The 12,859-nt window shown below is 42.2% G+C and overlaps 1 protein-coding gene across 2 annotated transcripts in view; it reads left to right on the top strand.

Annotated features, from left to right (window-relative positions):
• The window catches only part of JAKMIP2 (janus kinase and microtubule interacting protein 2), a 49,711-nt gene extending 37,451 nt beyond the window's left edge, over positions 1-12,260 (top strand). Inside the window, exons 14-22 of one of the 2 annotated variants that reach the window (XM_068159288.1) lie at positions 213-311; positions 619-672; positions 1,501-1,566; positions 2,398-2,466; positions 3,890-3,967; positions 4,836-5,039; positions 5,799-5,864; positions 7,350-7,422; positions 8,089-8,169. In XM_068159288.1, the coding sequence (XP_068015389.1) occupies positions 213-311; positions 619-672; positions 1,501-1,566; positions 2,398-2,466; positions 3,890-3,967; positions 4,836-5,039; positions 5,799-5,864; positions 7,350-7,400 (687 nt within the window). In that variant the 3' untranslated portion in view covers positions 7,401-7,422; positions 8,089-8,169. Of the gene's footprint in view, positions 1-212; positions 312-618; positions 673-1,500; positions 1,567-2,397; positions 2,467-3,889; positions 3,968-4,835; positions 5,040-5,798; positions 5,865-7,349; positions 7,423-8,088 lie in introns of both variants that reach the window. The other variant, XM_068159279.1, reaches the window with a different exon arrangement.
• The last annotated feature ends 599 nt before the right edge of the window (positions 12,261-12,859 follow it).

Below are 12,859 nucleotides of genomic sequence, written 5' to 3'. Positions count from 1 at the left end.
TCTCCTGTCAAATAATTAGCCTGAGTTTAGGATCCTATCCCAACTGGCACACTGTTTTTCAGGTTAGGTCGCAATGTTTGTTTCTTCGACTTGTGAAACGAAGAGCTCGGCTCTGCAAAGCATGATATAAACAGTAGCTATGGCATTTAATGAGTTCTGTGTGCATCTCCTTTATTGTAATGTTCTCTGGCATCTTTGCAATTTACTTTCAGGAAAGAGAGAGACGGTCCCCACCATTTAATCTCCAGATTCACCCATTCTCAGATGGTGTGAGTGCTCTACAGATCTACTGCATGAAGGAAGGGGTTAAGGTAGGTCAGTTTTATAAGGCAGCATTTCTAACTACAGGAGAACTGGATGTGGCCCATACAATCCATTGTATTCATCTCTGCTGAACTTAAGCATTACAGCTCAGTCTAATTTAAGAGGATGTGATGACTGCCACAGTTGAATTGGACTCATAATTTTCACCATAATGGTAAAACTTAAATCAGTATGTGATGCATTGCCATGGTGCAAAACAAAATGGTTGATTTCAGCATGGTTCATAGGAGGGATGAATATTGGAGCTGTGATAAAATGTGTATGCCATGCCTTTACCTTCTTTTCTCTTTGCAGGATGTCAGCATCCCAGACCTTATAAAGCAGTTAGACATCCTTGGTGATAATGGGGTGAGTTAAAATGGGAGACATTTTCCTTTTAGAGGCTGCATTTTGTACAGTAGCATAAGTGAAATCTATAACTATAATGATTACTTTTAAGGTCCTTGTAAAATTTAAACTATATAATAACAGAACAGTTCATTTAAAGAGCATTTTATTTCCATCAGTTAAAGATTTGTTGAGATTTCAATAACCAGAGAAACTAGTAATGAAGCAGCAGCTTTAACATCTGGTTTAGCAGACTGTGAAGGACGTCCAAAGGCCACTGGTATTTGGAACTGGGCCTCACTGCACTCCTGTCATTCAAGCAAGCATGAGAATAAGTTTGAAACAGCTACATCTTCATCAGGACTAGAATCCTTCTGCTAACAGTTTCATCAATAGGCAAGAATTACGTAAGCCCCTGTGGCTTTCAAAGTCCCCACTTAAGTATTCTATATAAAAGAGATCGTCCTTTATCTCTTTCCAACATTAGATATACTTAAAGAAAATGTATAAAAAGCAAAACTGAAAGGTCATGATTGCCTCTTCACATGCTGGTCTAAATCAGCATTGTTTCAACAAAATCTTTTATGGAAATTCAGCTTTTTAAAGCTAGCATGAAGACAGAGAAATGGGTCTAATTTTGGTTTAGATGCAATGGGATGAAAACAGATAGTCCATATCATGCAGTGTTCTTTTGAATTAATATGTTAGCAGACTCTTGAGTGTTTCAATGGGAAGTGGGTGCCCAGTACTACAGGGATCTTCTGAAATCTGTCAGCCTAGTCCGTAGCCTGGGCTGTCTTTATTCATGCACAAAACTGCTGACAGTTTCCTGCTTTCCTCTCTCCACAGAATTTAAGAAATGAAGAACAAGTGGCCATAATTCAGGCTTCCACTGTGTTGTCCTTGGCAGAAAAGGTAAATTGTGTGCTTGCTTTTATGAGGTGTTACCTGAGGCCTCATCTAACACCGGAAACGTTCTTTGTTGTTGTCCGTATTGTCAAACTTTCTAGTGTAAGAAGTGACTCCCCAGGTAAACTGTGCCAGTGCAGCCCCAAACACCTTGCTAAAGCAGGGGGAAAAAACAATCAAACTCAAGTGGCCTAAGCTCTGATGTCAGAGCAACTGCAAATACAAAAAGAATGTCAGATGAAGCCTGCAGCTGTCTGCTGAATGAAAAGCATCCATGCCATACTTAGTTACTGTGTGGAATTTCTAGTCCTGAGATTTCTAGAGCTTCTGAAATGATCTGTATGCAAAATTTCCACTGGAATTATGTGTCTCAGTTGCTTGTTTTGGAAATGAAAAATAAAAGTGTGTAAGTTGATTAAGATTGCTTTTGGTGGCTCAAATGCAGCACACAATTTTGTCAACATGACATCTTCCAGGGTACAATTCCTCCTCTGCAAAGAGAATTGCCATCTACTCAGCTGAGCTATTTTTGAGATGCTCAAGCCTTATCATGGGCCTTTGTCCATGAGATGAATTCATTTCCCTTTCCATTTCCATCCAAGGAAGTGTGCTTTCCCATCTTTCAGTGATCTGGTAATGGTGATCCTCTTGCTTCTTCTCTGTCAAGTGCTAGACATTGCAGCTGCCCCTGTCATGGAAAAACAGCTTCAAGATGGGCCTAAAACTAGCAATAGGTCACTAAAACCAGACTAACAAGATGCTGTAGATATCCCAATTGCCACTGCCATTTGGCCTAGAAAACACAGCAAGTTACAGCTCTCACTGTCTTCTCTCCAGTGGATCCAGCAGATTGAAGGAGCTGAAGCTGCTCTGCATCAGAAGATGATGGAACTGGAAAGTGATATGGTAAGCAAACCTTCCTTAATATGCATTATAGGGACAAAAGACTGAGTGTGTCACTTGGTGTGCAGAAAGATCAGTGAAAAGGTCTTTTGGCAGATGAAGTATGCAGACTTCCTCTGGTTATTGGTGGCTCCATAGAATTGTTACTAGTCCAGTTCAGATGCAACAGCAGAATAGCACAGAAATAGTGAAGGTTGAAAACTTCCCCTGCCTTTCCATGAAGATGACTGTTTGTTAGTAAGTACAGAGCTCAAAGGTTGTTTGCTGATTTTCAGAGATGGGAAAGGCTTCACTCTTTGTCTCCTAAGGTTTACACTCTAAACATCAGCTATTGTATCACATTTTATTCAGTACTGATAGTGGGAAAGTAATGAATGATGACACTGGGCTCTTTCATTGCCATTTAAGCCCATACCAACCTAAAAGCAAAACAATCCCAGCTGAACTGAAGTTGCTGCAATAAAGTTAGTCACTTTACTCTTATTCTAGCTAATGAACAAGCACAACTGCATGAGCTGGATAGCTATAGTGGTTTACATTCTGTTGCTGTGGTGTGTATTGTACTTCAGTCAATTCAGCTTCAGGTAGGCTGAGAAGTTGAAATACAGCAGCTTCCCCCAGGTAGTGTGAACATAAATATGCCTGTTTAGCTCCTGTCTAGTTTAGAGCATTTTCATGCCTCTTCCAAAATAGGAGAAAGCACAAAAGGAGTTGTCCATGATGCCAGAGGAGGTATCTTCAGAAAGATCACAGTAACTCCTAAATTACGCTACTGAAATTCCAGGCAATACCACTGTAGTCACAAAGGGATGATGGATTTAGTTCCACATAGATAGATGTATTATCATACAAAAGCAATCCACAGCTGTTTTATCTTCCTTCTCTCCTAGCTGAGTCAGATATTAGTAACTCTGTAGAATAGAATAGAATAGAATAGAATAGAATAGAATAGAATAGAATAGACCAGACCAGACCAGACCAGACCAGACCAGGTTGGAAGAGACCTTCAAGATCATCATGTCCACCCTATCATCCAACACCACCTAATCAACTAAACCATGCAACCAAGCACCCTATCAAGTCTCCTCCTGAACACCTCCAGTGATGGTGACTCCACCACCTCCTCAGGCAGCCCATTCCAATGGGCAATCACTCTCTCTCTGTAAAACTTCCTCCTAACCTCCAGCCTAAACCTCCCCTGGCACAGCCTGAGACTGTGTCCTCTTCTTCTGGTACTGGTTGCCTGGGAGAAGAGACCAACCTCTGCCTGTCTACAACCCCCCTTAAGGTAGTTGTAGAGAGTAAGTGTCAGATGAAGACCAGTCTCCTGGTCCTGAGGCAGATACACATAGTTGATCTAATAAAACTTCCCATAGTATTTCGAGTAACTAATTCCTTTTTCTGTCCAAATGATCCTTCATTGTAGGAACAATTTTGCAAAATAAAAGGTTATTTGGAGGAAGAATTAGACTACAGGAAGCAAGCTCTTGACCAAGCATACATGGTATGTACAAAGGAAATTCTACAGCACATATTGGCCAATGTTGTGACATGGTGCAGACTCCCGTTGGATCAGGAAGAGAGGTTTTGCCTTTTTTCTTAGTGTCCTTCTATCACTTTGTTTTTTTCACATTGCACTACCATGCAATCTGCACAGCTTCAACATGACACCTAGCTTTTCCTGTCACAGAAAAGAAAACCTTAAGTCAGAAACTCTTTCGTCATCAGTTGTCATTATTGTTGGCTTGTCCAGGTGGAGTCAGTGTAACCATCTGGAATTCAGATCTGGAATCTTGGCCATTTTGCACATCACAGCAAGAAGACAATATGCCGTGAGAAGCGAAAGTTCCTGTTCTAAACACTGCTCTGCCAAGCTCTGATACATGGGTCTGATAACTGGCTGTGCAAGTTCAGCATTATTTGGTTTGTCAGGGTAATAAAATGCTCATTGATTAGAAGAGTCAAGAGCAAAGTGGTCTGACGGTGCCCTGCGATCTTTCCTCTTGTTTTTAGCACAGTGGGTCCAAATTTCAGAACTGGTGAAATGTTCATCTTTACACTTATAAAACAGGCACAAAAAGGCTATCCAGCTGCTTTGAAACAAAAAAGTCAAAGTGAGGGATTTCAGTGAAAATGTTAACACATTATTAATTCTTAATTAATATTAATTATTAATATTGAAATGTTTTTAAATGGAAGTTCCTATCCTTTTCAAAACACTGAGCCATTTTATGAGTTCTCACATTCCCACACACTTGAGCCCAGGGACCACTTCTCATGCAGGTGCCTGAATCTGTCACCAACCCTTCAGTTCCCGCTTGTTATTAAATAACGTTTCATCTCTAACTGGCTTTTGGTATTGCATCAACCAGAGGATCCAGGAGCTTGAAGCCACCTTGTACAATGCTTTGCAGCAAGAAACGGTGATAAAGTTTGGGGAACTACTCACTGAAAAACAGCAGGAAGAGCTGAGGACAGCAGTGGAAAAGCTAAGACGTCAGATGCTGAGGAAAAGCAGAGAATACGATTGCCAGATACTTCAGGAGAGGATGGAGCTGCTCCAGCAGGCTCATCAGGTGAGAAAAAGGAATGAAACACATGTGTATCGTCTCAGCTTTGATGTGTAAGTACATAAGCTGAGATCAAATTTAGGCAAGCTCCAGGTGATGAGGGAGCCTGTTTTATACTTTGTCTTTACTGTGTACATGAACACATACGATATTAGCTCATGGAGGATTGTTTTGGCATACTTTGAGTCCTAAAATTCCAAATCAAAGTTGTCACCCAGAATTCTGTCCACATAAATCTAACTTTGCACTAAACATGGTTACCTGTCTGGCCACCAGAGGAGCTGTATGATTGCTTCTAAAGACTACACCCTGTTTGTAAGCTACATGTGGTCTGCTCACCACGGAATCAGTGTTGTTACACTATTGTGTGCTTTTGTAATTCCAGATCTAATAACAACACCACTTCAATCCTTTTTCAGCATATCAACCTAAGAGAAATCTTAATGAATCATGAGAAATTCTAATGAGTATGACCTTGTGTGTCCCATCTATTTAACACAGGCTTACTATAACATAGATAGTGTGAAACAGATCCACTATTGATTATCATTTCCAGCATTTGAGGATGCAGTAACATATTTTGAGCAGTTGTGCACATGGTAAAGTTGTGGTTAAGCAGGGTTAGTGGTGTTACACAAGATGATCCCTGCAAAAGAAATGGATGTGTTAATTTCTAGGCTTTTGAACACCTGGAACCTTGTTACTTGTTCAGCAGGGCAAGTTTACTGAGAATTTAGTTTGGATGCTTTCTTCTTTGATTTCCAGAGGATACGAGATCTAGAAGACAAAACTGATATCCAAAAGAGACAAATTAAGGACTTGGAAGAAAAGGTTGGTTCTGTTACACTTCTGAAGCATGCTGATCAACTGTTCTCTTGAATCTCATAACTGTTTTGTTCAGCTGAATCAGCTGGAGCTGTTGGTGGTGTTCTGCTATGCTTTCTTTTCAATTTGTGTTTCAGTACATACAGATTTAATCTTAGAGTCTCCTCCACAACATTCCATTTTAGGAAGCAAATGCTCCACACTTTGAATTCTAGTGACTGATACTGTCCCAAATGATGAAGCCTTTACTTGGCTGTTAAATGCTGTTGGTAGACAGGCAATACTTCCACTAAGGACAGGGTGATGCTAGCAAGCAGGAAGGACTGAATGAAACTGAGTGAAGATTTGAAGATTGTCCTTATCTGGCAGGTGTAGCAGGTTCTGACACTGTCCTCTTTAATGAAGCCTGTAATCAACTATGCAGTATGAATATGGTACCAGAATCTTGCTCTTAAAATGAACTGGCAAAGAATTACACATGCACAGTCTTTATACACACACACACACATACACACTGTCTATAGCAGTATGCACTGCATTTTTATGGTGAATAAGGTCGACTCCATCACATGGAGTTTTGTTCCTTCTAGATAGGTTAGGTGGGACTGTTGAAAAAAGATCATAGTATGGGCACAGTGGCTGTTGCCAGTAGTGTTTCCTCTAGATATGCCAGGCTGATGTAAGGTGCATCTCCAGTGGTAGCCAGGCCAGTATGCTTACATAGGTAAAGATAATCTACATGTGCTGGTTATAATATGAAATATTGGCTCTGTCAGTACAGTGACAACAGTGCTAAGGAGCCATTTCAGTTTATCTGTGTCCCTACAGTGAAACAAGTGGGCATAATGCAAAACTTCATGCACATAATCCTCTCTGCTTTTCTGCCAGTGTTTTTGTGCTACAAGGACTCAGTGATAATCTGTGCTCAGACTAAGACAAACAAAGCAAAAACTTACACCATGGGCCGATGAGACCTTGAATAGGAGATTTTTTTTAGTGTCACTTTTCAAAAGAGCTTTCAACTCACACAAATTCACATCTCAGAAGGCAACACATTCATGATTAAAATGAGACATCCAAAAATTGATTATTGAACATTTAATGGTTAGGGTTTGGTATTGTGTGTGTGTGTGTGTATATATAGATATATATGTATGTATGTATTCCCAGGCCATTTCAAGCATGGATTGCAGGCACTGTTTTTAAATGCACCTCAAAATGCTACCCATGCTCTTTTTATGTCCAGTTTTGTGACTTCAGTCAACCCATGGTGGTTCATAATGACAGTTACACCTCAGGCTTTCAATATGGTGCCAACTGTAATTCATCACGATCTGTTTCCTGCGACTGGGTGGTACAGAAATAACTGTGGACATACAGTGTTCCCTGAACACACAGTTATTCTAACTTCCCTACACAGTGCAAAAGTAACCCAGTTGCTTACAATGCCATGACCATTAGTTTTTACACAATCTTCTTTTTCTTCTGCAGTTTCTCTTTCTATTCTTGTTCTTCTCTCTTGCCTTTATTCTTTGGCCTTGATGTCAATGTGCCTCTTGGAAAGGTAAGACTGTTTTATTTCTTTCCTCAAAGCTAGCACTTCTTGCACAGAACTGAGTATCACATCTTTGTGTGTTCTTGTGTATGTCTGGAGACAGAAAATTCAGCAGGTGCATCAGTTTGTAGTAGCTCACAATGGAGGGTTCTCACACTACTGAGTTGCCACAGGGAGCTGCAGTCAGACCAACACCATCCAACAGACTTGCAAGTGAACTGCCAAAGCTTGCTGCTGATGCTAAGCTATTCAGAATTGTGAAAATAAAAGCTAACAAGAATTTCATAGTATCAAACAGCTGAGAGAATTGCAGGTGAAATTCACTGCTGGCAAATATCTCTGATTTGGGGACACTCTGTCTCATGGCAGCTTTGTTTCAAAAGTTATTGAGACTTGTGCAGAAATACTTATGCCTATAGGGACTTCTATGGACCTGAGGGCTGTGCTATGTAGGCCAAATGGACAGGCTTGGCAAAATACCCAGCATTTTCATAAATGCCTTTCATATGGACAAGGAGAAAGAGTTCAACACTTAGAACTGTAAGAACAGACCTTTTCAATTTCTGATTGATAGGCTACATCTTGTCAGCTGGAATAGGCAGGCAGAGGAAATTGTCACTTATATGATACAGATGTTGTTCTTTTCTCTTTCTTTTTTGTTTGTTTTGTTTTCAGAGTGCCCAACCACACAGATACATCCTTATAAAGGCAAATGCTTCCACCCCCCCCAACGAAGAGAACATTGTTTACACCTATTTTAAAAAGTATAAAAATGAACAACTTGTAGCCAAGACTGCAACCACCTTGTATTTTAAAGCCATCACTCAAGATTTGTTACTTGACAGTTCCTGTCTAAAGCTATGATATATGCTGCATCTAATGAAATTCTATATGTTGAAATTACAAAAGAGGAAGACTAATAATAACCTGTGAATCTCCGTCACTTAGGAAGAACTTAAAGGGAAGGAACCATTTTCAGCTGATCAAGTCAGTGTGTCTTGGGCATGCAACCAAAGTTACAACAGAAAAATCTATCCCTGCTGTGCAGGGCACTCGTTTAAATGTGACTGTCATCCCACAAATGGATCAAAAGTTAACAGGACAGAGCAGAAGTAACGTGAGCTGTGGAGAGATGCTGACAACCAAGCATTGGGTTTGAACTGGCTGGCTGTCTCACTGCAGGGACTCCTCCCTCTTTGGTTTGAACCTCAGGAACAAATGACAGCTGCAACGTGGGGGGAAGAAAGAAAAATTATGTTCTGTTTTATTGCAGGATAAGCAGGACAGGGTACCACGTTTTGGTGCTCAAGATCATAACAAAGCATCACCCTACTTGGCAAAGGAAGGGAAGAAGAAGGTGTCTGGCCTAAGGAGGATCTCTGACAAAGCTGTAGCCTTATCTCTCTTTGCCCTCCCTCCGTGAACAACATTCTGTCTACTGTCAGATACTTTTCATACTCTTTCAAGACTGCCATTGAGATAATAATGACTACACTTGGGTTTACTATTTGAATAATACACTGAGGATTGGACCTACAGAATAGTTTCTGAAGAAGACAGGAAATATGTTGGAGGAAAGAGGGGAGAAAGACAACTCCCTTGTCCCTGTGGTACGATCCACAAAGCATCAGCTTCCAGCTGTTTTGTCCCAGCCCGGAAGAAACGTTTTGGTTTGGCTTGTCAAACTGACTTCGTTAGCTGGCTTCCCAATCAGTGACACATAAACCAAAAATGGGGAAAAGCTGTGTGAACACATCCTTGTTAGAAGTAAGAAGTATGGCTAGTCTGTGTAGAGTTTTCCACAGTTACGAATAACTAGAAGTAGTTTGCATTTCAGAGCATTCCTTGCCTCTCCCATCACAAAGCCTGGAACCCGGTCCTGGTGCCTCCCTGAGGTGTCACAGGTCCATGACCTCCCTGCCCCCCATAGTCAGTAAGAAATGAACCCTGAGGAGTGTCACACCTGCAGCAACCACTGCAAGGGTCCAGTGCCTGCTGGGGTGGGTGCAGCTGCACCCCTCTTCCCTTCCTCACTGAGGTGCTGTGTGAGCTGTGCGTGGCTGCGCTGCTCTGCGCCTGCTTTCATTTATTTCCCTGCAATCGAAGTCGTGCCTGTTCAGACTTCAGGTTCCTGTGGCAAGGCTCCTTACCTGAGCTGTGTCTTCCACGATGGAGCCTTGATTTTAACTGGGAGAAATGGATGTCTGTATTACAAATCCAGAAAGCTAAGGGCCAGAATGCAGCTTGTGCATTACTTAAACCTTCAAAACAGGGCTCACATGTACCAATGTCTTACGCACACAGACTCTGCCCATCAGAAGCTTTAGAAGTGCTTTAGAAAGAGTCTCTCCTTTGTTTGCTTTTTTGTTAATTACAGATGAAGCAACTGAGGCAAAAAGCAGTGGAATAACTTGCTGCAGCAACTCAGCAGGTCAAAAGCAGTTCCTTGGCCATAGCAAGGATGAAACTAGTGTCAAGGACTCCTCCCCGTCACAGATACTTTTTGGCCAGAATAGCCTTTAATCGTCAATGCTCATTCACCCGACGGGATTGCAGTGCTGGGCTCCATTTCTTCACAAAGACTCCAAACACCCTTATTTCTTGCATGCTCTCAGATTGTGTTAGCCTTCCATCAAAGGTTAGAAGCTATTAGCAAGTGATTTCCTTTTTTTCTACTCCTTAAGATTAATTTAAACTACAGAATGATCACATCATCTTTCAGCAATCTGCTTCAGGCAAGAGGTTTACTGAATTCTGCACCAACTGTATGTTTGTGGGTTCATTCTGTTAAAAGCAGACTTGTGGGCAGGTGTGGTAAATGAATACAGGTATGTTGCATGCTCTTTGTTCAAATTCTTCACAAATGTTCAAATTCTTTTCCCCCTGCAGCAGAATCTGTGGATGAGGCTGGCCCAAATCTACATGTGCTTCCCAAGAGTGCTGCTTAGCAGTTCACCCCTGAAATGCTGGAGTCAGGTCCTTTGAGAGTCCTGTGACACTATTAGATCAGTAACCAACTTTACAACACCTTGTTAGCTACAAAAGGAGGGTTTTCTTCTCTGGTTATTCCCTCTTTCCCCTCTCACTCCTCCTTCCCCTATTGCAGCTCCAGTTCATTTCATACCACTTGGTCGCAGTGTCCTGCAAGTGAACAGGGGATGCTGCTTTCCTAGAATGAAGGTCAGCAATTAAATGTGCTCTTCCAGTAGAAGAGTGAGCAGCACCTCTTTCCTGTGACAGTGGAAGAACTTCCACCTCTGTTTTGGTTAAAATTAAAAAGGAGGACTAGAAACCAAGCAATCAGAAGAGAGAAATCAGAAGACTCCTGGCTGATCTCATGGCAGCCTTTATCACTGAGGCCCTCTGAACTGTGCTGTGCTAATCTTAATTACTTTATCCTTTTTGTCTAATTTCCCTTCCCTTAGTCCTCAAATACACCTGCAGGTGCTCCATGTCCAAGGGCTGGGGGCAGTAGACAGTCCACAGCTTACCTTGGTCTGCAAACCTAGAAGATGGTTGTGTTCCCTCAGAGAGCTGAACAGCTGCTTTGCTCTCCTTGCAGCATAATGCAAGCCATGCCTAAAACACACTTGCTGATAGGAGTAATATAAACTTCCTGCTGTCAGCTAGATCCAAATGAGTTTGACCCTTGTGTATATATATATACATGTACCCATATAATACATATGTATATGTACATATATATACATACATATGCATATATCTATTCCCTATTGTATATAGTAAATTGTTGCTATAGTTTATGAAAGTATACTTCCAATCTAGGTATGGGGAACTGAATCTCAACTTGTTTAGCTGCCACAACTGGCACACTCCTTGTGGTTTAGTTTTACATCTCATGGGCAACTAGTATTTGGGTCTGTTTTTTTTGGGGGGTCTGCCACTTTCTCTGTCCCAAAGCTGTTTGTCTAGGGATTCCTGCTGTCCCCCCCCCCATCCCCTGAAACAGCCTATTGCGAATCCTCCCTCAAATTAGTCATTGCAGCCAACCTCCCCTCTTCACAACCACCCAGCAAATAAAAATCAATTTATGGCAGCCTTTGAGGGCAGCAGATGCAGCCCTGGGTTCCCCCATCCGTCTGCCCTAGGCTGCAGCGGGAGTGCCAGCACTCCTGGCTCTCTGTACCCTCAGAGCCACATCATGTCAGCTTGATCAGAGTCTGACTTCATGTTTTTTCTCCACTGACCATGTCAGGAGTTTCTGAAGATCATTCTTTCAATTGAAGCACTTCAGATGAGGGCCTATTTAAGTGAAATGCATTTAGGCAGCTGGGGTTGCAGAAAGAGGGCTTCTTGAAGTATCATCGCTTGGCTCACAGCTCCAGCTTCTCTTGTCGACGTGCCTGGAGGACCATGGAGGCTTTTTTGTAGATGTATTTAATTTTCCAGCTTCCTACCCTCATCTTGGTGGGAAACCTCCTGTGGACCCCCAAAGCTTTCTGTTCCATGGCTTCTCACAAAGACCAAACAGGCCAGGCTCTCTTCACCAGGGCAAGGTTCAGTAAACAGCCACACAGCTGCTGGTGATTCAAAGGGTTTTCCTTTTCCCTGCCCTCCCTCACATCAGCACCTCTGTGTGTTTTTATATCTGCTTTTTGTTCCCAGTTTTCTGGTGTCTGTTCCAGAACTGAATTGTAAATGACTTGGCAGAATGACCCTTTGATAAACACTGGACATGTGTCTGTACTATATGTATTCATGTGTAGAAGAGAATCCTTATTGTATGTAAAGTTTTATGAATGGTTATTTTTTAATTTATGTATTTAATATAGGATTCAATGACCTCTGGTGTTTTAGTTTGTATAAAAAAAAATAAAACAGCAACATTTTTAAAAAACAAACTCTCACTTTACATTCACAGAGATGCTCAGTGTCTGTCTGTGATCTGTTGGGAGGAACCATGCTAAATAGTGTGGCCAGCAGGAGCAGGGAAGTCATTGCGCCCCTGGACTCAGCATTGGTTAGGCCACACCTTGAGTACTGTGTCCAGTTCTGGGCCCCTCAGTTTAAGAAGCACATTGAGACACTTGAATGTGTCCAGAGAAGAGCAACGAGGCTGGGGAGATGCCTTGAGCACAAGCCCTGTGAGGAGAGGCTGAGGGAGCTGGGGTTGCTTAGCCTGGAGAAGAGGAGGCTCAGGGGAGACCTCATTGCCCTCTACAACTACCTGAAAGGTGGTTGTAGCCAGGAGGGGGTTGGTCTCTTCTCCCAGGCAACCAGCACCAGAACAAGAGGATACAGTCTCAAGCTGCCCCAGGGGAAGTTTAGGCTCGAGGTGAGGAGAAGGTTCTTCACTGAGAGAGTTGTTAGCCATTGGAATGGGCTGCCCAGGGAGGTGGTGGAGTCACCATCCCTGGAGGTGTCCAAGAGGGGATTGGACGTGGCTAGCCCTGTGCCATGGTCTAGTCATGAGGTCTGTGGTGAC

Source organism: Melanerpes formicivorus, unplaced genomic scaffold, assembly GCF_026170545.1.
Source record: "Melanerpes formicivorus ecotype bairdi unplaced genomic scaffold, bMelFor1.0.p_v2 SCAF_2, whole genome shotgun sequence".
NCBI classification, from domain to species: domain Eukaryota; kingdom Metazoa; phylum Chordata; class Aves; order Piciformes; family Picidae; genus Melanerpes; species Melanerpes formicivorus.
This window is presented reverse-complemented; position numbering and strand designations above follow the sequence as displayed.